General features: G+C 41.3%; 1 protein-coding gene and 1 pseudogene across 1 annotated transcript; both read left to right on the top strand.

Annotated features, from left to right (window-relative positions):
* Positions 1-4,496: 4,496 nt before the first annotated feature.
* Positions 4,497-10,125, top strand: LOC110495998 (cell surface glycoprotein 1). Its single transcript, XM_021571599.2, has 7 exons — positions 4,497-4,784; positions 5,710-5,825; positions 6,164-6,245; positions 6,422-6,495; positions 6,675-7,221; positions 8,460-8,690; positions 9,598-10,125. Exons 2-7 carry the CDS (start codon positions 5,748-5,750, stop codon positions 9,633-9,635), a joined length of 1,050 nt encoding a protein of 349 aa, XP_021427274.2. The 5' UTR covers positions 4,497-4,784; positions 5,710-5,747; the 3' UTR covers positions 9,636-10,125.
* A 5,211-nt stretch (positions 10,126-15,336) lies between these two features.
* On the top strand, positions 15,337-23,604 carry LOC110495999 (annotated as a pseudogene).

The raw sequence follows: 23,604 nt of genomic DNA, 5'->3' as shown, positions 1-23,604 counted from the left end.
GTACATTAACGTCAAGTGATGGTAAACTAAAACAGTAATCTGTGCTTTTTTCCATACCGCAGTGTTACACCAAACAGCATTATATGAGACATTATATGACACGAGAGGTCTGTGGCAGGGTCTACAGTCAATCACGGACTACAAAATAAAAACCAGCCCCGTCACGAACCACGATGTCTTGCTCCCAGACAGACTAAACAACTTCTTTGCACAATACAGTGCAACTGACACGGCCCGCTACCAAAACCTGCGAGCTCTCCTTCACCGCATCCAATGTGAGTAAAGCATTTAAACGTGTTAACCCTCGCAAGGCTGCCGGCCCAGACGGCATCCCTAGCCGCGACCTCAGAGCATGGTGTGTTTACGGACATATTCAATCAATATTTATCTCAGTCTGCTGTTCCCACATGCTTCAAGAGGGCCACCATTGTTCCTGTTCCCAAGAAACCTCCACCCTACCTGACACCCTAGACCCACTCCAATTTGCTTACCGCCCCAATAGGTCTACAGACGACGCAATCGCAATCACACTGCACACTGCCCTAACCCATCTGGATGAGAGGAATACCGATGTAAGAATGCTGTTCATCGACTACAGCTCAGCATTTCACACCATAGTACCTTCCAAACTGGTCATTAACTTCACTAGGGTAGGGGGCAGCATTCGGAATTTTGGATGAAAAGTGTGCCCAAATTAAACTGCCTGCTACTGAGGCCCAGAAGATAGGATATGCATATAATTAGTAGATTTGGATAGAAAACACTCTAAATTTTCCAAAACTGTTAAAATGTCCGTGTGTATAACAGAACTTATATGGCAGGCGAAAAACCGAGAAATCCAACCAGGAAGTACAATTATTTTGAAAGGCTGTTTTTCCATTGAAAGCCTATCCCCACCATACAAAGACTTAGGACCCAGTTCACTTCCTCTACATGTGGCCAGTCTTTAGGCATTGTTTTAGGCTTTTACTCTGAAAAATGAGGGAGATACAGCACTTTCAATCAGTGGCCAGTGGAAATTTCCATCCATCAGCCATGCGCCTGATCGGGAAAACGCCTTTCTTGTTTCTCCTTTCCTATTGACAAAGCTTTTGAACAATTGAAATATTGATTATTTATGACAAAAACAACCGGAGGATTGATTTTAAACATCGTTTGGCATGTTTCTACTAACTTTTATTGTACTTTTAAAATGTAGGATAACTGGACAAACCGCACAAACAAAAAGGAGATATTTGGTCATAAAGAGGGACATTATCGAACAAAACAAACATTTATTGTCTAACATGGAGACCTGGGAGTTTCACCAGATGAAGATCGTCAAAGGTAAGTGATTAATTTTAATGCTGTTTCTGACTTTTGTGACACTCTCCTTGGCTGGAAAATGGCTGTATGGGTTTCTGTGGCTAGGTGCAGACCTAACATAATCGCATCGTGTGCTTTCTCTGTAAAGCCTTTTTGAAATCCGACACAGCGGTTGCATTAAGGAGAAGTGTATCTATATTTCCATGCATAACACTTGTACTGTTTATCAATGTTTATGATGAGTATTTCTGTAATTTGATGTGGCTCTCTGCACTTTCACTGGATGTTTGTTTGAGACAATGCATTTTTGACCATAACGCTCCAATGTAAACTGAGATTTTTGGATATAAATATGAACTTTATCGAACAAAACATACATGTATTGTGTAACATGAAGTCCTATGAGTGCCATCTGATGAAGATCATCACAGGTTAGTGATTAATTTTATCTCTGTTTCTGCTTTTTGTGACTCCTCTCTTTGGCTGGAAAAATGGCTGTATGGTTTTCTGTGGCTAGGTGCTGACCTAACATAATCGCATGGTGTGCTTTCGCAGTAAAGCCTTTTTGAAATCGGACACTGTGGTTGGATTTACAAGAAGTTTATCTTTAAAATGGTGGATAATACTTGTATGTTTGAGGAATTTTAATAATGGGATTTCTGTTGTTTTGAATTTGGTGCCCTGCAATTTCACTGGCTGTTGTCGAGGTGGGACGCTAGTGTCGACCCCGCTCTGTGCAACTGGGTCCTGGAGTTCCTGACGGGCCGGCCCCAGGTGGTGAGGGTAGGTAACAACATCTCCACCCCGCTGATCCTCAACACTGGGGCCCCACAAGGGTGCATTCTCAGCCCTCTCCTATACTCCCTGTTCACCCACGACTGCGTGGCCATGCATGCCTCCATCCAGTATGTCCTGTGCCTGCTCTTCGCACTCGCCCTGAAGTGTGAGTCACCTGTGCTGGCTCCACGCTCTAGGCCTCCAGTGCGCCTTCCCAGTCCGGTACGTCCTGTGCCTGCTCCTCACACTCGCCCTGAAGTGCGTGTCACAAGTCCGGTGCCACCAGTGCCGGCTCCATGCTCTAGGCCTCCAGCGCGCCTTCCCAGTCCGGTACATCCTGTGCCTGCTCCTCACACTCGCCCTGAAGTGCGTGTCACCAGTCCGGTGCCACCTGTGCCGGCTCCATGCACCAGGCTTCCGGCGACGGTTCACAGTTCAGAGCTTCCGGCGACGGTCCCCAGTCCAGAGCTTCCGGCGACGGTCCCCAGTCCAGAGCTTCCGGCAACAGTCCCCAGTCCAGAGCTTCCGGCGACGGTCCCCAGTCCAGAACTTCCGGCGAAGGTTCTCAGTCTAGAGCTTCCGGCGACAGTCCCCAGTCCAGAGCTTCCAGTGACGGTTCACAGTTCAGAGTTTCCAGCGACGGTTCACAGTCCAGAACCTCCTGCGATGGTCAACAGTCCGGGACCTCCCGCGACGGTCCACAGTCCGGAACCTCCTGCGACGGTCCACAGTCCGGAACCTCCTACGACGGTCCACAGTCCGGAGCTTCCAGGCAAGGTGTCCATTCCAGCTCCAGGGCAGGAGCCTTCCTCTGCGCCGGTGCCCAGTCCAGGTACGGCTTCCGGTCCCGCTTCATGGCAGGAGTTTTTCTCTGTGCCAATGTCCAGTCCAGGCACAGCGTCCAGTCCTGCTCCATGGCCGGAGCCTTCCTCTGTGCCAATGTCCAGTCCAGGCACAGCGTCCAGTCCTGCTCCATGGCCGGAGCCTTCCTATGCGCCGAGGCCCAGTCCAGGCACGTCGTTCTACCCGGCTCCATGGCTGGACCCGTGGTCTGGGCGAGGGAAAAGTCCCGCACTAGAGCCACCACCGACGCTAGATGCCCACCCGGACCCTCCCCGAAAGAGTCAGGTTTTGCGGCCGGAGTCTGCACCTTTTGGGGGGAGGGTACTGTCACGCAATGACCATAGAGAGCCTTTTTATTCTCTATTTTGGTTAGGTCGGGGTGTGACTAGGGTGGTTAATCTAGGTTAATTTGATTCACAACATCACTATAGAAGGCCTAGATTTACCCTAGATGAACCCTTATTTTCATCCAATTAAAACTTGATTATTACTTCTCTGTGGTATAGTGTAGTAGGCTACAGTGTAGTTACACACTGTAGCAGAGAGGAAAAGGCAAAATAAGAGGTTTTACTCCACCCAAAATCTGTCCACAAAAATAAGCCCAGGTAGTAATGCATTTTAGTATGGGTATGTCAAATTTGATCAACAAAAAATGTAATTGCTCATTTCCTAAGATAATTTTCTTAATGGTTAGGTTGTTACGAATGCACTGGTAAAAGTGGACACACGTGGCATTTTGGCAACTTAAAAAAAACTACTTTATATTGGAGTTGTGCCTGTTGTCATGGAGATAGGCCTCATCGTGGCTATAACCTGTTTTAACATAGACATTGCCGTTGATGGGATTCAATCATTTTAAAGTAGTCAACTTTAACACTTTATGTGTTGGGAGCAATCATCCAATGCAAAAAATGATAATTGATCACTTAAAAATGGAGATGTCCTCAATGACGCTGCCATGCTTTCATCCTCTATTTTTCTATATGGCTTGCTGTTAAAACTGTGTATCTGCCCTCTTATTGCCTAGAATGGTCCCACCTGATCTCTCTTCCTCCCGCCTGCCTTCCATCTTTAAGGACATGTATTTCCATTTTTAGAGCGCTCAATCGACTATCTTGTCAATATAATAGACAATCTTTGACTGTAGTAATGTATGGTATAAATTGATGCCATTAGTGCCCCTTCAGAAAGTATCAGATACATAACTGTGTTAAAAAAAAAGACAATTACATACGAGCATAATATAGGTTTTCTTAATTTTGTAAATGTGTATTCAATATTTAAGGTTTTATTAAAGTGGTCAAATGTGGTTCAGGATGAAGATTTAAGGGTTACAAAAAATTGCAATAGGCCTACAGGTGTCCAACACAGACAGAGACAAAACTGTACAGTTTATTTTAGAATCTGACGAAAGTGGGAAGCAATGGTGGAACAGATGGGCAATCCCCTGCAACAGGGTTGAAGTCAGGCGGGAAGTCCGGACAAATATAGCTCAGTACAGACGTGTCAATGTACGGCTGGTTGAAGATGCCTCCCCTCCGGTATATAATGTGCACATGCAAGCATCTTATCATCAGTGAAAGAAGGGGTCTGTATCCATTACCTGACACCAATTTCACCTGCGCGCGTCAATCAAGCCGTTTTCGTTACACAACACATCACTTTGGTTGGTTGTTCTTTTTAAGGGAGGTAACGCAAACGGCCATATTGACATCCCATTGGAAAACACTGTGCAGCATCGGAGTGACGCAGCTTGGAATTCCCAAATATCCGATGATCACGACCGGAATGCTGCATGTAAAATAAAATTACGAGGACTATCGGAGCTAAAACGGTGAAATTGAAGTGAAATAAGCGGGGTAAGAATATGCTATTTACATGTATTTTATTATTTAGGGGAAAGTATTGTGTGTGTGTGGTCAACGCGTGGCTATTGTACGCGGAAGCGAGTGCTTAAATGTGGGAGTGATTGCATGCAGCCTTCGTTTACCATTGGAAGTTGAACAAAGTACGCTATATAGTAGCTACAAACATTTTGTTTCCAGTGAATTTGGCGTCATGACTTCTCTTACTTTACTTCACAACACTTCTCACAGGAGCAAACTGATAATTCACACGACGGAAATGTAAGACTCAGGCAAAAAAGATAACATGTCGCCTGGGTTTGTCAAAGATTAACCCACAGTTCTGAATGTGTTAGCTACCTTTAACAACTAGCCTCCAGCCTCATTGCCAACTGGATCTGACATTTTTTGGTCGTATCTGAGCGGCACAGAAGTATAGAAACAATTGAGGCCCTAACCAAGCAATAATGAGGGTCCGCCTTTCTTTAAAATAGCCACTTTATCGCGATTCCTTCAATGTTTGTCACTTATCAGTTGTCTCAATTTAAGTTGCAATAATGTAGTTTATCTTAATGTTAGGGTTTGCTACAAATTACATTGATTGCAACGAGCTAGAATGTAGGCTATGCAGTATTTCTGTTTTTCTATTAATGTCAGATTCTTCACTGTAGGTTAACAATTTAGTGTAATATGATCTCTGATACAATGTTGGTTTGAAAGGCACTTTTCCAATACACTGGCATGATATTTTTTTTTCTCTACTGATACTTTATTAGTTCTATATTAATTTAATTTGTGCAAATGCATGATGAGAACCCAGTGCAAGTAGATCACAGTCCTCCTGGCCTATATGTAGATACAGCAGACATTGTGAAACCACGGAGTTCTTATTTAGTCATTCATAATTACATATTTGTTACAAGTGAGTGAATCTCTGCAGAATACGTTGTAGTTTCTGTGCTGAGCCTCAAGGGGGCGATGTCTGACAACAGCAGCAGCACAGGCAGCAGCCGCAGCGGATCCTTGACCACCAGTTGGACCATGCTGTCCCCAGAGGTAAGATAGGTTGGTACAGGGTGTCTATGGTGTGCCAACCAGACTTGTGTTTCAAATACTTAAATCAATTCAAATACTTTATGTGCCTGTTTGAGCTTGCCTAGCAAAAGTCCTAAAACTACAAACACTGCCCATCTGGCACTCCAGGCAGATTCAAACAAATGCTGAAAGTAATTAAAATCCAGGTCTGGTGCCAACTGTAATGACAAGAGAATAGTCTGATCACCTCAACACAGTATTGGATGTCAGGTTAGTATTTTCAATTAGTTTTATATTACATTTCCATTAGATGAATAGATAACGGTTATCATAATAACCTACTGCCTTCTACATTTCAGGAAGCTGCTGAAATTGTTGATCCTGTGGATGGTGGGACTGAGTGTCTTTGTGATGTCCCTAGTCTGTCAGAGGAAGTCGCAGGTACCTGGGCTCTATCTCACACCAATACGGTTTCCCTATGCTTTCTGTGTGGAGTATTGTGTTATTGCCCTAATGTATGGCTGTTGCATAATGAAGTTGTGTGTGTATGTAATTTATTATTCAATGTGTTATGTCAATGTTATTTACGTGTTAACATTATGTTAATTCTGTTCCAGGGGCCACTGAAGAGTCTAAGCCGAGTGACCAGGAGACTCCAATAGAAACAGTGTTGTCAGAGAAGGGCCAACAGGTCTGTACTGTGAATCCCTAATGAACACACTTCTTTCTGAGGGCATCATTCTCACTGCATAATCTTTCATAATACAAAGTAAAAAATTGTGTCTTGTTATATGGCATATGTCTATGGTTATAACTCCTTATTACCAATGACTATTAAGGTTTGTGCTTTTATTCTCCTCTGATTGCCAGGAAATGGCTCCTGATACCTGTGAGGGCCCTGTCCCCTCCAGACCTACCCTGTTAAGCCCATCCCCCACTAGCGGTGTGCCCCTTGACCATGACCTGGAGAGTCAACCTGAACCCCCCATCATCCATTCTATGGTAACCAGCTCCCCCACTGACAATGAGCAACTCGCTGCCATGCCCTTTGTCACTCATGTCGACCTGGTTGTGCCATTGGATGCATCCTTCACAGAACCACCCCCCTCAGAGGTTGAGCCTGAGTTGAGCCCCGTCCCTGAGAGCTCTCCTCTTGATACCCACACTGATACAGGCCCTGTACCTGAGAGTATTGCCCTAGAGACTAGTGCCCCTAGTGCCAAACACGACCTAAGCATTCACACAGAGACTCCCACCCCAACGGGCCCCCCATCTGACACTGTCACTGATATTGGCCCTGCCCCTGATAGTCCTCCTCCAGATACCATTGGTTCAGAGGATGCAGCACAAGCGCCATCACTGGAAACGGGGGAGACAGAATTACCTGAAACCGTCACCAATATACCAAAGGAAAAAGGTATGGATGTGTACACTAGGTTGGAAATCAGGAAACATTTTCTGAGATGACATACAATTAACACTAGAACTGCTGGCTTTCTCAGCCTGCAAGTACCCGCTAGAGAACGCAGTCTGAAGTCCCTTTAAGCCTACACATCAGATTCACCTACTGTGCTGTAATCAACCTAAAAATCTACCTTTGTATAAAAATATAATAATTTGTTTGATTTAATGTAGTCATGTCTTAAGAATATTTGGTTTATTTGGATTATTTGTATATTTTGAAGTACATAACATGCGCATACACATGTGAAGTACCAGTCAACAGTTTGGATACCTACTCATTCAAGGGTTTTTCTTTATTTTTTACTATTTTCTACATTGTAGAATAATAGTGAAGACCTCAACTATGAAATTACACATGGTATCGTGTAGTAACCAAAAGTGTTAAACACTTTTTCTGGTTACTACATGATTCCATATGTGTTATTTCATAGTGTTGATGTCTTCACTATTATTCTACAATGTAGAAAATAGTAAAAAATAAAGAAAAACCCTTGAATGAGTAGGTGTGTCAACTTTGACTGGTACTGTATGTATTATTCTACAAAGGCCTACTTCAACACTTTCTTGCAATAAAGACTACAAATTGTATCCATTTTATTTGTACATTTGATGAGTAATGGTAGGTAATATAATCCAGTCAAAAAAATTATAAAATATGAATTCTTACAAATGCATAATACATGAATGATTACAAATGTTTAAAAAAACATACTTTTTTTTTAATTCTAAAAGAAATGGAAAGGCATTTGTGTCGACTGGTTTCCACGTTAAGAGTAACGTGAAGCATTTTTTCTTCTTTTGGCTCTGTACTCCAAGTTTGGATTTGAATTCACATCCAGTCAAAATAATTTGCCAACAAGTGTTGCAAACAAATGTAATAGAAAGCCAACATCAGATAAAGACCCCACATTGTCATCGCCATAGTGGATTTCAGGCTCAATATCCGCCATCCGACTCCAGTTCATTCAAATTCAAATGTCCGTGACCGTTGGACTATGGCGGTTCTATTGTTAACGCACAGCTACAAAAACAACATTTGCGTTAGAATTCCTCAAGACAAATCTACATTCAGAGCATTCTCTACCATCTAATACTTTTGCATAAATAGTTTCAATACCTTTAGTGCATGATTACTTTTTTTTCTGTGCATATTATCAATCTTTCTGCTATTATTCTCTCTCCCTCTGCTAGAATCTCCCAGTAGCTTTGACTTTGGAAGAGCTGACACGAGTGCTGAGGAAGGAAATGGTCTGAGGAGGAGAAATGTGGCACCAACAATGACATCGGAGGAGGAAGATGATGATGATGAGGAGGTGGAGTTCAAACTGGCAGAGAGGAAAGGGGGGAAGAAGGGCTTCTCTATGAACACATGCATTGTGGCAGCCCTGGTCCTGCTCTGTCTAGGGTCCCTCTTCCTTTCCGGTAAGTTCAGCCTGAACCAGGTTTTGTTTAATTTTTAAAATGTAATTCCTTATGGAATGGACAGTTTAATACACAGTGGCTCAACAATGCTTAATTATTTTGATCTATAGAAAGTCTACAGCCCCCTTGGATTTCTTCACATTCTATTGTCTTCCTAATTGGGATTAAAATTGATTTGTCATTTTTTTTGTCAACAAAATACTTGAAGGAAAAACTATATAATTAGAAACTATATTTAAACAATTAATTAAAAATAAAACCCTAATATACCTTGATTAGATAAGTATTCACCCCCCCCCCCCCCGAATCAATACATGTTAGAAACAACTTTTGGCAGTGATTACAGCTGTGAGTCTTGGGTAAGTAATAAGAGCTTTGCACACCTGTATTGTGCAGTATTTGCCCATTTTTTAAAAATGTTTTATTCTTCAAGCTTTGTCAAGGTGTTGGGGATCATGGCTGGACAGAAATTTAAGTCTTGCCATAGATTTTCGAGCAAATTTAAGTCAAAACTGTTACTTGGCCGCTCAGGAACATTCACTGTCTTCTTGGTAAGCAACTCCAGTGTAGATTTGGCTTTGTGTTGTAGATAATTGTTCAGCTAAAAGGTTAATTATTCTCCCAGTGTCTGGTGTAAAACAGACTGAAGCCGGTTTTGTCAGTGCTTAGCGCCATCCCGTTTGTTTTCATCCTAAAAAAAAATGCCACAGTTTTTGCAATGTCAAGCATACCCATAACATGATGCAGCCACCACCATGGTTGCAAATAGAGGCAGTTACTCAGTGATGTTGGATTTGCCCCGAACATAAGGCTTTGGATTAAGGCCAAAAAGTGTATTCCTTTGCTGTGTTTTTTTTCAGTATTACTTTCATGTTCTGTATATTTTTCTTTTTGCCCTGTCATTTAGGTTATCCTAAGTTAAAATCACCAGTGGCGTCATGGTGACATCCCTAAGCAGTTTCCTTCCTGTCCAACAGCTCAGTTCAGAAGGACGACTGCATCTTTGATGTGTCGGGATGGTTTAATACATCATCTACAGCATAATTATTAACTTGACCATGCTTAAAGATATATTCAATGTCTGATTTGTTATTGTTATCCAGCTACCAGTCACTGCCCTTCATGAGGCTTTCAAAAGCTCCCTCGTATTTGTAGTTGAATCTGTGCTTGAAATTCAATACTTGACTGAGGCATTTTACAGATGTTGTAGGGGACAAGGGATGGAGTGGTCATTCAAAAATCATGTCAGCCCCTATTATTCCACATGGAGTCCATATAACTTATGTGATTTGTTAAGCCAAAGGTTTTGAGTTATGACATTTTTCTGAATTTGTTTAAAAAACTTTGACATTGACTTTTTTGTGTAGATCAATTTGTAACCTTTTTTTATTATTTATATATAACACTACCATTAAAGTTTGAGGTCACTTAGAAATTTCGCCTCATAAGTCCTCAACTGGCAGCCTCATTAAATTGTACCCACAAAACACCAGTCTCGACTTCAACAGTGAAGAGGCAACTCCGGAATGCTGGCCTTCTAGGCTTTTCTGTGAAGGGAGTAGTACACAGCGTTGTACGAGATCTTCCGTTTTTTGGCAATTTCATGCATGGAATAGCCTTCATTTCTCAAAACAAGAATAGACTGATGAGTTTCAGAAGAGTTATTTGTTTCTGGCCATTGTGAACCCACAAATGCTCATGCTCCAGATACTCAACTAGTCTAAAGAAGGCCAGTTTTATTGCTTCTTTAATTAGAACAACAGTTTTCAGCTGTGCTAAAATAATTGCAAAAGGGTTTTCTAATGATCAATTAGCCTTTTAAAATGATAAACCTGGATTAGCTAACACACCGTGTCATTGGAACACAGGAGTGATGGTTGCTGATAATGGGCCTCTGTACACCTATGTAGATATTCCGTTTCCAGCTACAATAGTAATTTACAATATTAACAATGTCTACATTATATTTTCTGATCAATTTGATATTTTAATGGACAAAATGTGTTTTTCTTTAAAAAACAAGGACATTTTTCTAAGTAACCCCAAGCTTTTGAAAGTGTTTTTTTGGTGTAGTCTTTCTATTGGCTTTGTATCTAGTAATCATCAGTAGTCGTCATTGCAGCAGGGAGTTCTTTCATCCTGCAGCGCAGAGGACTTGAGGTTTAACAACTGTGCTAATGCTTTGAAAACTGAAATTAGACAAGTTGAGAGAGCTGACAAATTACACTTCAAGGTCATTAATGCAATAGACTGCAATGGCATCAGTGTTTTTATTTTGGAAATAAACTATTTAGTCATGTGCCTTTTTAATATACGTTACAAAAGTTTGGAAAATGTTTTATTTTTTGACAGATGACTCGGATGAGCTGAGTGGGGCAGAACAAAACCAGGTCTGTTCCTCTATCCTACTTCCTACCTTTCAACAATGTTCTATTGGGGTGGAAGTTAAAGGAATTGGACAAATTTAGAGAAAAATGTGTAATAGAATGATATTAAAGGGGCAATCTGCTGTTGAAACAACGACAAAGCGACCACGCTGCCACTGTTTTGGTAAACGGCTGAGGGATGGGGCTGGAGAAATGTAACTTTTAAATTCATACACAAAGCTATGGACTCGACGACTGACCATCCATGAGATCCAAATGATAGTTTTACCCATCTTTTAAGGCTATACAGTATTTACAATTTTACATTGGTGTATAACAAGCTTATATTTTGGGTTCTGATGGTATTTGTTATATATAAAAATAAATCTATGGGTGTATTTCATTTAAGTCAAGAAATTGATGTACCAATGGCAGATTGACCCTTTAAATCAGTAATTAACATCTTCCTTATTAGATTAAACTTTTATAAGATATGCATTGTTCCAATATTCGCTTTACACTGTTTGCCCATACACAGTTGAGGTCGGAAGTTTACATACACCTTAGCCAAATACATTTTAAACTCAGTTTTTCACAATTCCTGACATTTAATCCTAGTAAAAATTTGCTGTTTTAGGTCAGTTAGGCTCACCACTTTATTTTAGAATGTGAAATGTCAGAATAATATATTTATTTGAGCTTTTATTTATTTTATCACATTCCCAGTGGGTCAGAAGTTGACATACTAATTGAGTGTGTTTGGTAGCATTGCTTTTAAATTGTTTAGCTTGGGTCAAATGTGTCAGGTAGCCTTCCACAAGCTTCCCACCATAAGTTGGGTGAGTTTTGGCCCAGTCCTCCTGACAGAGCTGGTGTAACTGAGTCAGGTTTGTAGGCCTCCTTGCCCGCACATGCTTTTTCAGTTCTGCCCACAAAGGACTTTGTTGTCCTTAAGCCATTTTGCCACAACTTTGAAAGTATGCTTGGGGTCCATTTGGACAACCCATTTGCGACCAAGCTTTAACTTCCCGAGTTGATGTCTTGATGTTGCTTCAATATATCCACATAATATTCCTACCTCATGATTCCATCTATTTTGTGAAGTGCACCAGTCCCTCCTGCAGCAAAGCACCCCCACAGGGGCTGCCACCCCTGTGCTTCACTGTTGGGATGGTGTTCTTCGAGCTCGCCAGCCTCCCCCTTTTCCTCCAAACATAACGATGGTCATTATGGCTAAACAGTTATATTTTTCTTTCATCAGACCAGAGGACATTTCTCCCATATGAAGTTGCAAACCGCAGTCTAGCTTTTTTATGGAGGTTTTGGAGCAGTGACTTCTTCCTTGCTGAGCTGCCTTTCAGGTTATGTCGATATAGGACTTGTATTACTGTGGATATAGATAATTTTGTACCTGTTTCCTCCAGCATTTTCACAAGGTCCTTTGCTGTTGCTGAGCGATATGACATACTATTGTTTGTATAGATGAACATGGTACCTTCAGGCGTTTGGAAATTGCTCCCAAGGATGAACCAGACTTGTGGAGGTCTACACTTTTTTTTTCTGATGTCTTCCCTGATTTACTTTTGATTTTTCCCATGATGTCAAGGAAAGAGGCACTGAGTTTGAAGGTAGACCTTGAAATACATCCACAGATACACCTCCAATTGATTCCAATGTTGTCAATTAGCCTATCAGAAGCTTCTAAAGCCATGATATCATTTTCTGGAATTTTCCAAGCTGTTTAAAGACAGTCAACTTAGTGTATGTCAACTTCTGACCCACTGGAATTGTGATACAGTGAAATAATCTGTCTGTAAACAATTGTTGGAAAAATTACTTGTCATGCACAAAGTAGATGTCTGAACCGACTTTCCAAAACTAGTTTGTTAAGAAGAAATTTGTGGAGTGGTTGAAACACTTGAATCATTAAAACTAGTTTATGTAAACTTCTGACTTCAACTGTATATAACTACTGTGTTGATTGTATATAATGCTGATTTATTGTACCTATCTTGTAAATCCACAACACAATATAATCAATGTTGGATACTTCCATTCAAGGGTTTTTTAATATGTTCTGCATTGTGGAGGAATAGTGAAGACATCAAAACTATGAAGTAACATATGGAATAATCTAGTAACCAAATAAGTGTTAAACAAATCAGTGTCCACCCTTTGCAGCAATGACAGCTTTGCACACTATTGGCATTCTCTCAACCAGCTTCACCTGGAATGTTCTAACAGTCTTGAAGGAGTTCCCACATATGCTGAGCACTTGTTGGCTGCTTTTCCTTCACTCTGCAGTCCAACTCATCCCGAACCATCTCAATTGGGTTGGTGGTTGTGGAGGCCAGGTCATCTGCCTTGAATTCTAAATGAATCACACATACAAAACCTCACATGCAGAGATCATCTGTTCACCTACTCTGCGTCTCACAAAGACATGGAGGTTGGAACCCAAATCTCATATTTGGACTCATCAGACCAAAGGACAGATTTCCACTGGTCTAATGTCCATTGCTCATGTTTCTTAGCCTAAACAAAATATTCTTATTGGTGTCCTTTGAGTAGTGGTTTCTTTGCAGCAATCTGAACAGTTGATGTCTGTTATTTGAACTCTGAAGCATTTAGTTGGTCTGCAATTTCTGAGGCTGGTAACTAAACTTATCCTCTGCAGCATAGGTAACTCTGGGGCTTCCTTTCCTGTGGCGGTCCTCATGAGAGCCAGTTTCATCATAGCACATGATGGTTTTTGAGACTGCACTTGAAGAAACTTTCAAAGTTCTTGATTTTCCGAATTCCCTGAACTTCATGTCTTGAAGTAATGGACTGTCGTTTCTCTTTGCTTATTTGAGCTGTTCTTGCCATAATATGGACTTTTGACCAAATAGGGCTTTCTGCTGTATACCACCCCTACCTTGTCACAACTGATTGGCTCAAATGCATTAAGAAGGAAAGAAATTCCTCAAATGAACTTTTAACAAGGCACACCTTTTAATTGAAAACCTCATGAAGCTGGTTGAGAGAATGCCAAGCAAAGGGTGGCTACTTTGAAGAATATAAAATATATTTAAACTAGTTTAACACTTTTTTTTTTTTTTTTTTGGTTACTACATGATTTCGTAGTATTGATGTCGTCACTATTATTCTACAATTGAGAAAATAGTAAAAATAAAGAGAAACCCATGAATGAATAGGTGTTCAAACTTTTGACTGGTACTGTGTATAGTGCTGTGTTGTTGATTGTCTGTGATTTGTATTCTGCTGGACAGGACTGGCTAAACGATCCTCAGAAAATGAAGGAGCTTTTGGACAAACTGACACAAGAAAATAATCAAATCTCCCAGTTAGAAACACAGCCCCAGGTCAGCCCATGAACCATATTATTATTTTGGAGTGGCTGCGGATCCAACTTTTTCGTGATCTTCAGTCCACTGGACTAAAAGATCCATTGCTTCCCGACGCCTCTGCATATGTGTGGATCACAATCTGAGCATGTGTATATTCTGTACTTTAAGCACCGAGAACGGGCTACTCAAGCGAATTGCTTGTTTAATAAAGTTAGATCAAAGCTGAATTCATGTCTGCAATATCACAATGATCACAGCATTCTACGTTTCATAATTACTATTATATTTGGTTCTGTTATGTACTTACTATGATCATTATGTGATCTTGTAGACAATAATTCAGTTTTGATGTAACTTTTATTAAACAAGCACCATTCGCCTGAGTACTCTGTTTTCTGCGGGTAAAGGAGAGAATATACATGTGCAGAACTTTGAGCCGCACAAATCAAATTTTGTTGGTCACATTCACATATTTAGCAGATGTTATTGCAGGTGTAGGAACACAAGCATTTTGCTAGCTCCAAAAGTGCAGTAGTAGCTAACAATTCACATCAATACACTTAATTCTAAATGTAAAATAATAAAGAAATATATAAATATTAGGACGAGCAATGTCTGAGTGGCACGAGCATACTCAGAAGCTACGGATCTTTGGACTTAAAGATCCCAAAAAAGTCGGAGCCACGGCCTAATTATTTTTAAGAAATATTTTTAGAATCATTATTATGTCCTACCTGTCTAAGAACTTTTCCCCCCTCTCTGTTATAGGCCCATAAAGAAGAACTTGACTCAGCACTAAATGCAGGATCAGCAACGGGTAATGAAAACAGAAAAGGAGATCTGGAGCAAGAAAATACTATGAAAGAAGAGCTGTCATCCCTGCCTGGCCTGAAGGAGGAGCTGGAGTCGCTGAGGGCCAGAGTGACCGAACTGTCCCAACTCACTTCAGGTATAGTATTTTCATCTCACTGTGAATTCCTTAATGAATCATTAGTGCCTTTCTTCCACTGCTCATATATTAATTTGTTTGGTAATGTACAGTCGTGGCCAAAAGTTGGGAATTACACATTATTTTTCAGTCTTCTGCCTCAATTTGTATGATGGCAATTTGCATATACTCCAGAATGTTATGAAGAGTGATCAGATTAATTGCAAAGTCCCTTTTTGCCAAATGAACTGAATCACCAAAAAACATTTCCAGTGCATTTCAGCCCTGCCACAAAAGGACCAGCTGACATGTCAGTGATCCTCTCGTTAACACAGGTGTGAGTGTTGAGGAGGACAAGGCTGGAGATCACTCCGTCATGCTGATTTGAGTTTGAATAACAGACTGGAAGCTTCAAAAAGAATGGTGGTGCTTGGAATCATTGTTCTTCCTCTGTCAACCATGGTTACCTGCAAGGAAACACGTGCCGTCATTATTGCTTTGCACAAAAAGGGCTTCACAGGCAAGGATATTGCTGCCAGTAAGATTGCACCTAAATCAACCGTTTATCGGCTCATCAAGAACTTCAAGGAGAGCGGTTGCGAAGAAGGCTCCAGGGCGCCCAAGAAAGTCCAGCAAGCACCAGGACCATCTCCTAAAGTTGATTCAGCTGCGGGATCGGGGCACCACGAGTACAGAGCTTGTTCAGGAATGGCAGCAGGCAGGTGTGAGTGCATCTGCACGCACAGTGAGGCAAAGACTTTTGGAGGATGGCCTGGTGTCAAGGGCAGCAAAGAAGCCACTTTTCTCCAGGAAAAACATCAGGGACAGACTGATATTCTGCAAAAGTTACAGGGATCGGACTGCTGAGAACTGGGGTTAAGTTTTCTCTGATTCCCCTTTCCGATTGTTTGGGACATCTGGAAAAAAAGCTTGTCCGGAGAAGACAAGGTGAGCGCTACAATCAGTCCTGTGTCGTGCCAACGGTAAAGCATCCTGAGACCATTCATGTGTGGGGTTGCTTCACAGTCAAGGGAGTGGGCTCACTCACAATTTTGCCTAAGAACACAGCCATGAATAAAGAATGGTACCAACACATCCTGAGAGCAACTTCTCCCAACCATCCAGGAACAGTTTGGTGATGAACAATGCTTTTTCCAGCATGATGGAGCACCTTCCCAAAAGACAGAAGTGATAAGTGGCTCGGGAACAAAACATCGATATTTTGGGTCCATGGCCAGGAAACTCCCCAGACCTTAATCCCATTGAGAACTTGTGGTCAATCCTCAAGAGACCGGTGGACAAACAAAAACCCAAACTCCAAGCATTGATTATGCAAGAAGAATGGGCTGCCATCAGTCAGGATGTGACAGCATGCCAGGGCGGATTGCAGAGGTCTTGAAAAAGAAGGGTCAACACTGCAAATAATGACTCTGCATCAACTTCATGTAATTGTCAATAAAAGCCTTTGACACTTATGAAATGCTTGTAATTATACCTCAGTATTCCGTAGTAACATCTGCTGCTTCAATGTCTTTAGATATTTTTGTCAAACTTTGAAATTTATATTTGTGTCATTCTCAACTTTTGGCCTCGACATTATACATAGAAGTCAATTTTGGTAAATTTGAATAATAATGCACCCGGAGCTCCTGAGTGGCGCTGTGGTCTAAGGCAATGCGTCTCGGTGCTAGAGTCGTCACTACAGACCCTTGTTCGATTCCAGGCTGTATCACAACCGGATGTGATTGGGAGTCCCATAGGGCGGCGCACAATTGGCCCAGCACCGTCCAGGTTAGGGTTTGGCTGGGGTGGGTGTCATTGTAAATAAGAATTTGTTAACTGACTTGCCTTGTTAACAGTTAAATGTAAGGAAGAAAACAACTGAAATTCCAATAACTTCTCAATAAGCTAAAAACTGTAAGCTTTTTATTTCAAGTTGTTCCTTTTTATTGTAGTTTTTTATTCAAATAATTAATTGAATGCCTTCAATTTGAGTTTACCCTCACCCTGATCAAAGTGAACTGTATGGTTCAGTGGAGGTTTTATTGCTGCTGTAAGTCTCTGCTTCAACATGCATGTGACCATCATACGAGCTGTTTTAGAATACTCCATACTAACCGTACTATTTGTGACTTGACTTGAGTGTATATAGTATGCTTATTGGTCATAGTATGGATGTAGTTAGTATGCCAAAAGTTTGCGGATGTCGTACTAAATTTGCCAAAATATGAAGTATACACGCAGTGGACACTATCTGTACTTTACGGCCCATAATGCAATTCTTCAGGAAATGGGCATGCTTCACATCGTTTTCAGATTTGAATAGAATGGTGGAAAATATGCAGGCGAAGTACAACGAGAGCAGATATAATTAGTTAAAGCAATGAATTTCTGACAAATGTTGAGCAATGTAATGACTTTTCAAATAAGTTACCTTACACGTTATGTTGGCTGACAATTTGTTAGCTATGCTGTCCTTACGAACCACATAGCATACTATTACACTATGTACCGGTATGTTAGCTAGCTAACGTTACCTAACATTAGTTGGCTACTTATACATCAAACTTGCCAGTATATTAACTATATGCTATCTAACTACCCAACGTTTATTGCCTTGATTATTCCCGTCATTCTTCGCTTAGCTAAATGGTATAGTCGTTGTGAGTTCTCAATGGGAATTCATTCGGGTGCTTTTGTAAATTCGCTTTGGATATCTACTCAGATTTGAGCACTCGTCTGTGTGTACCAGAGCACAGAATAATGCATTTACGAGAGCTCAACACCCGTTGAATATGGCCAGTGTCAGTAACCGTTGGCAACAATATAATTACGCTTTTTTGCCAACAGCACAGTTAGTCTCCAATGCTCTGGATAACATAAACGGCCAAACCAGCTCTGTTAGGGCGAGTAAAATGGTCCTGGTGGTCTCATTTTTGTCTGGAAGTAGCTGGCAAGCTAGCCAATGTTCGCTTAGGTGCTTGACAGTTGTAAGGTCAGACGGCTCACATCAACCCTACTCCTCAGCCCGAGTGTCCAGTGTGCGCTCCGAGAGCGACACGCTCTGAGTCTACGAGCAGACTTTAGCACTCCAGATTGAATTTAAGGACAATAGTTCAAATGTCTAACTAGTAATTTGTTATGCTAACTAGCTAGCAGGAGGTTACATAGCAACAGCATTAACTTCCGGTAGACAGGTGAAGAGCTAGTACACTCAACTGAAAGGTTACCGTTTGTTTACAGTATACTAAAAGTATGTAGTGTGTGTGTATATGCTCATTAAGTATATAGTATGTTAGTATGGGTATTCAATCACAGCTCTGGTTTGGTAGCTGAATGTGCTGTAACTCACTGATTTTGTTCTGATAATGTCTACCTCAGCCAACCAGGATACAGCCCCACTGCCCTCAAGCCCAACTCCACCACCTACTGGCCAACCTGGAATTAGCAACCAGAGTAGCACCACAGTAGTGCCCGAAAGGAGGAGTGACCTGAGAGAGGGTGCCAGGGTGAAGGAAGAGCTTCAGAGGCAGAAGGTGCTGTTGGAGGAAAGCAGGAAGAGACTGGAGGGGAGGAAGAAGGATGAAGGGTACCAGAAGAGGGTAAGGGAGAGCCTGGCTGATATCCAGAGGAGGCTCAGTGAGCAGGTGGAGAAGATGGGGAGGAGTGAGGGCAAGAAAAATCCATGGGAAAGCAGGAACAAGGATGGGAAAAAAGGCAAGGACCACAGCAAAGGCCACTGGAAAAAGGAAGAGAAGGAGTGGAAGGGAGAGAAGTACTGGAAACACTGCATGGAGGGCAGATGGAAGGAGAAAGATGAGAGGGACTGGAAGGCTAACAAAGAAAACTCTCATAAAGAGGCCTGCAAGAAATCTCAGGATAAATGGGAGAGGGAGGAGAACGAGCGCAGGCTGGACAGGGATAAAAGAAAGCAGGAGAGGCTCTGGCAGTCCAGGAAAGACTACAAGAAAGAGTCCAATCACCATCAACAAGACTCCAACTATCAGGAGCAACATCAGCCCCACCAATATGAACACATCAGCTTCTGGAAGCACCAGGAAGAGAAACTTGGACGCAACGTTCGCCCCCTGGCGGGCTGCAGCAGTGTTGAGGACTGCGCTAGCCAGGAAGGGCTCGTTCCCGTGGAACTGTCTGAATTTGAGGAGCTGTTAGATGGCTACCTGAGCAAGCTGGAGGGGTCTACGTCGGACAGCAAGGCCGAGATCCAGAAGCTGGCCGCCATGTTTTTCCGAGACGGTGTGTTCGTCCATGACAAAGTTCTCTTCAGTGACTTCGTTGAAGATGTGGCGGACATTTTAGAGGACATGGTGAACATTTTGGAGGATGATGACTCCCTGGAGGAGGCGATGGAGGAGTTTGAGCGAGAAGCTTTGTGGAAGTTTGCAGCCACTACATAGATATAAATAATCCAGAAGAAGATGCAACATCAAGACACAGCACTGGTATTCCATTGTGGTATACAGCAGGTGTTTTAAAGCTTCCGAAACAAGGAGTGATCTTGCATTTCGTAAACATGTCCCTATCTCTGCATCTATAATTAGCTGAAATCGTTCTTGTCTTTTGGGACTCGGTCGTTACCTCCTTATGTCAGTTCATGTCATGTTTTCAATTCCAAGCCCTACATGTTGACAGTTTTGTGGAGTTGGTTTGCATAAAGTGTTTGGCACTTGTAATGTCGCAGTTCAAGATTAAAACAGGATAAGATTCACAGCAATGTGAACTCTATGTTCCCACAACAACTGATTGCCGATCAGTCTCTCCTCTGTTGTCATCGTCAGGATCAGATCTAGTTGAACCGGTTCTGTATCGGCTCTGATAGCTTCTGTTGTATCAGCTCTATACAGTGCTGTGTAGGCGCTAGGCCCTTAGTGGTTGGTTTCTGTTTTTTGCTAATTGTCTTACCATTTGAGTATAATGGTCGGTGAAAGCAGAACATTCTGGAACATTTTAATGAAAGCAGAAGGTGCCAGGACGGGGGCCCAGCTCTGCTGCCTCAATCGCTTTGGCACAAGCAGGAGTTCTTACTACTTATTCACACTGAGATCATGTGGTGTCCTAACGTGGCAGGAATCAATTCTAATATAGCTCAGTGTACTATGCTGCGTTAGCCATTGATAAAGGAGTGCAAAACCAAATTGGCAATTTGATACATCTGAACTATTGTTTTTGACACATTTTGATCAGTCAATGGTATTTTCAATAAGCACTCTTATTGGTTGCATTTTCCTTTTTATAGTTATTTTGATTACAGTGATATAACCTGGAAAATATGTCTGAGATCGGTTTAACTGATGTTTTGTCACGCAATGCCATTTACCTTGAGTTCATGCCAGATTTCAAAGTCAAACTAAGTACAAGGTTATGACATTAGTACATATTAAAAGAAATGGATGGTACTTTACAAGAGTTGAACCTGTATACATTTCTGGATGACTGTTTTTAATTTATTCTGTTGTCACACTCACTGTATCAATTACATTAGGCTTTCAGGTTTTAATAGCTTTTAAAAAAAAAATTTTTAAGAAGGATAAGACTCGTCTCTAATTTAACTTAGAATTTTAACATCAAACCAACACTATGTTCTTTAAAGTATATAATGTGAAAGAAATTGCTTACGTTTTATTTTGAAGATTTTGTTTCTTCCAGCGACGTGCCTTTTTAAAAAATTTATAAGTCAATTTTCACACTTGGATTGACAGTGTTTGACAGACAACTAAATTGGTTTGCTTCTGTAAGCTGAAGAATTCAAACTATTTGTTAACTTGATTGGTTATGGTCCGGTTATTTTTTTGGGGTCTTTTGTGAAGAGAAAGAAATGTAGGAGGTTACTCCTTTTGTGAATTTAATAAGATATAGTAAGTAATATTTTAATGTTTTTGGTTGAATTTAAAACCTGTAAATGTAAATTCATTGTTCAAGCTTTTTGACCAAAGAAGTCTAGCGATGATGTGGATAAATACTTACAATAATAAGCAACTTGAGTGGTTATAAACAAACTGCATAAAATGAGGATTACATGTGTAACAAAATGTTATTTTACAATGGACATATTCTTTAGATAACTTAGGAGTCAGGACAGTCCCAGTTTAGCGTTTTAATAAAATTTAGTTAAGTTGAATGAGTAGTCTAGTCTCAGCAGCCGTCTCTCTTAGTGGGTTTGTGTTGGACTTTTAAGATTACAATAAAAATCTTCATCTTGAAAGATAATGTATTTTTATTTTTTTATAAATATATATATATTTCCCTCTGTCTAAAGGCTTGTTCACACTGGCAGTTTGTAGCTTGCTACATAACTTTTGAGTTACAGGAAGCACGAGCACCACCGCCAATCAGCCTACACCAATGTGCTCACACCTGTCGTTACTATGACAAATAGCCATATCAGCAAATAACTGCTGTCTGAACACGCATATATACAATTTGGTCACTTAACTTGCTGTTTGGACAATCAGTATCCTAAAATGAATTTGATTAACAACTGATTTGAGAATTTAGGCAGTGTGAACAAGGCTTAGGTGTACGTCACTTACGCTACTGGCGGAGGGGGAAGTACATAAATGTGTGGAATTAATCTTTTGTGTCCACATTACTAGACATTTATGATGCAGACTAATCCCTTGTAAGTAATAATGAAACTAAGAACCTCAAAGAAACATGCACATGACGACACGTTCATGTCCACACGTAACACACCCCCTTAGCACTCTCTGTGCGTCCCAAATGGCACCCTATTCCCTTTATAGTCCACTACTTTTGACCAGGGTCCTATACAAATGGCCTAAACGGGGAATAGGGTGCGTAACCTATGAGTGACTGGACAGATCCTGACCAGATGAACTGATTAGTAAAACAGTCAGTAATGATGGATGTTTTCTGTCCAACACTTTAAACCCGCAGAGGCTGTCATACCTATCATTCTACATCCCACAAACACGTGGTCAGCCAGAGGCTCTAATACTGGGCCTCCTCACTAGGCCGAGCTACATAGTGAACAGGATGGAGAAAGAAAAGGAAAGAGTGGAGAGATGACGATTCTCCACACCTGCTGGCTGCTGCAACCAGACCATACCTCACGAGGTGGGATGAATATGACTGGTTTTCCTTTTAATACTGTTTTGTCTTTCCTCTTGATTTTATGTCGTTTTCTGGATTATCATGATTTAGTTGCTGGCTTTATTTCAGTATCTCTACAATGGATATAAATGTAACATGTAGACTTTATAAGCAGACTTGTTTATTTCGCATGTATTTGCAGTCACTCCATATTGAATCAATACAATGGACTCTGTCATCAACGTAGTTGTCTCCCAGTTCAAGACCTTTGCTGGGAATGATGGATCCTCAAACACCCTGAACAAAGAGGAGTTCAGCAGCCTGGTGGCCTCTCAACTACTTGCTTTTGTTAAGGTAAATGGTCATAAGTAGTGCACTACATCGGGCATAGTGTACCATTTGGGATGTAGCCTTAGCCCTCTTTAGCACCCACTTAATACTTGGCATCCATTTCGCAGTACATTATTATCTAGAGCAGTGAGTGAGTGGCTGAATGACAGCCTGAAAACAAGCATCCTATATGTGGGTGATTGCAGGCCTAATCCTTGTCTGTGCAATTTCTATTGCTCTCGGATGAGCTTGCATACCCAAACAACACACTCACGCACCCAAAGTAGTGCACTATATAGGGAATAGGATGCTTTTTGGGACGCAGTCACTGATATTTGCTCTGGCATAAACCTTCCATTTTATTCTGCAAAATGACACTAACCAAAGTTTGTCGAACTCCGACTCAGTGCCATATGATCTGTAGTATTCTTGACCATTAGATGGCAGAGTAGCCTTTCCATGCAGCTCATTGCTAACCCAGTCTGGGCCTGAATGTGTCACTGTCCCCTCTTTCCTCTCTGATTGCCTGTAGAATACCAGCGATACAGGCGTCATCGAGCAGCTCATAGGTTCGTTGGATGAAAACAACGACAGGGAGCTGGAAGTTCTGGCAGCTGATTGGAAAACTTGTCAACAAGCAACGGGGCTTTTACCCAATAAAAACAATGTGTGGGATTCCGTTGGATGTGTATCAATGTGCAATTAAATTATCCTCTATGTAGCTGTGTGGCAAGCTTTTAATCTGAATTGACATGCACAATTATTCAGTTGATCATTTTCTAAAGCAGGAGACTTTGAATAAAAGGATCCATTGTCTTAACTCTCCTTCTGTCTATTTTTGGTTCATTGACATCTATTACTCAGAG

The sequence above is a fragment of the Oncorhynchus mykiss genome, chromosome 18, assembly GCF_013265735.2.
Source record: "Oncorhynchus mykiss isolate Arlee chromosome 18, USDA_OmykA_1.1, whole genome shotgun sequence".
Lineage (NCBI taxonomy): Eukaryota > Metazoa > Chordata > Actinopteri > Salmoniformes > Salmonidae > Oncorhynchus > Oncorhynchus mykiss.
The sequence above is the reverse complement of the archived record's forward strand: the minus strand, read 5'-3'. Positions and strand labels throughout refer to the sequence as shown.

Coding starts and splice junctions, on each gene's coding strand:
- LOC110495998 (XM_021571599.2), top strand. CDS start 5,748: ATGTCTGACAACAGCAGCAGCACAGGCAGCAGCCGCAGCGGATCCTTG. Junction 5,826..6,163: donor GGACCATGCTGTCCCCAGAG/GTAAGATAGGTT, acceptor TCTACATTTCAG/GAAGCTGCTGAAATTGTTGA. Junction 6,496..6,674: donor TGTCAGAGAAGGGCCAACAG/GTCTGTACTGTG, acceptor TCTGATTGCCAG/GAAATGGCTCCTGATACCTG.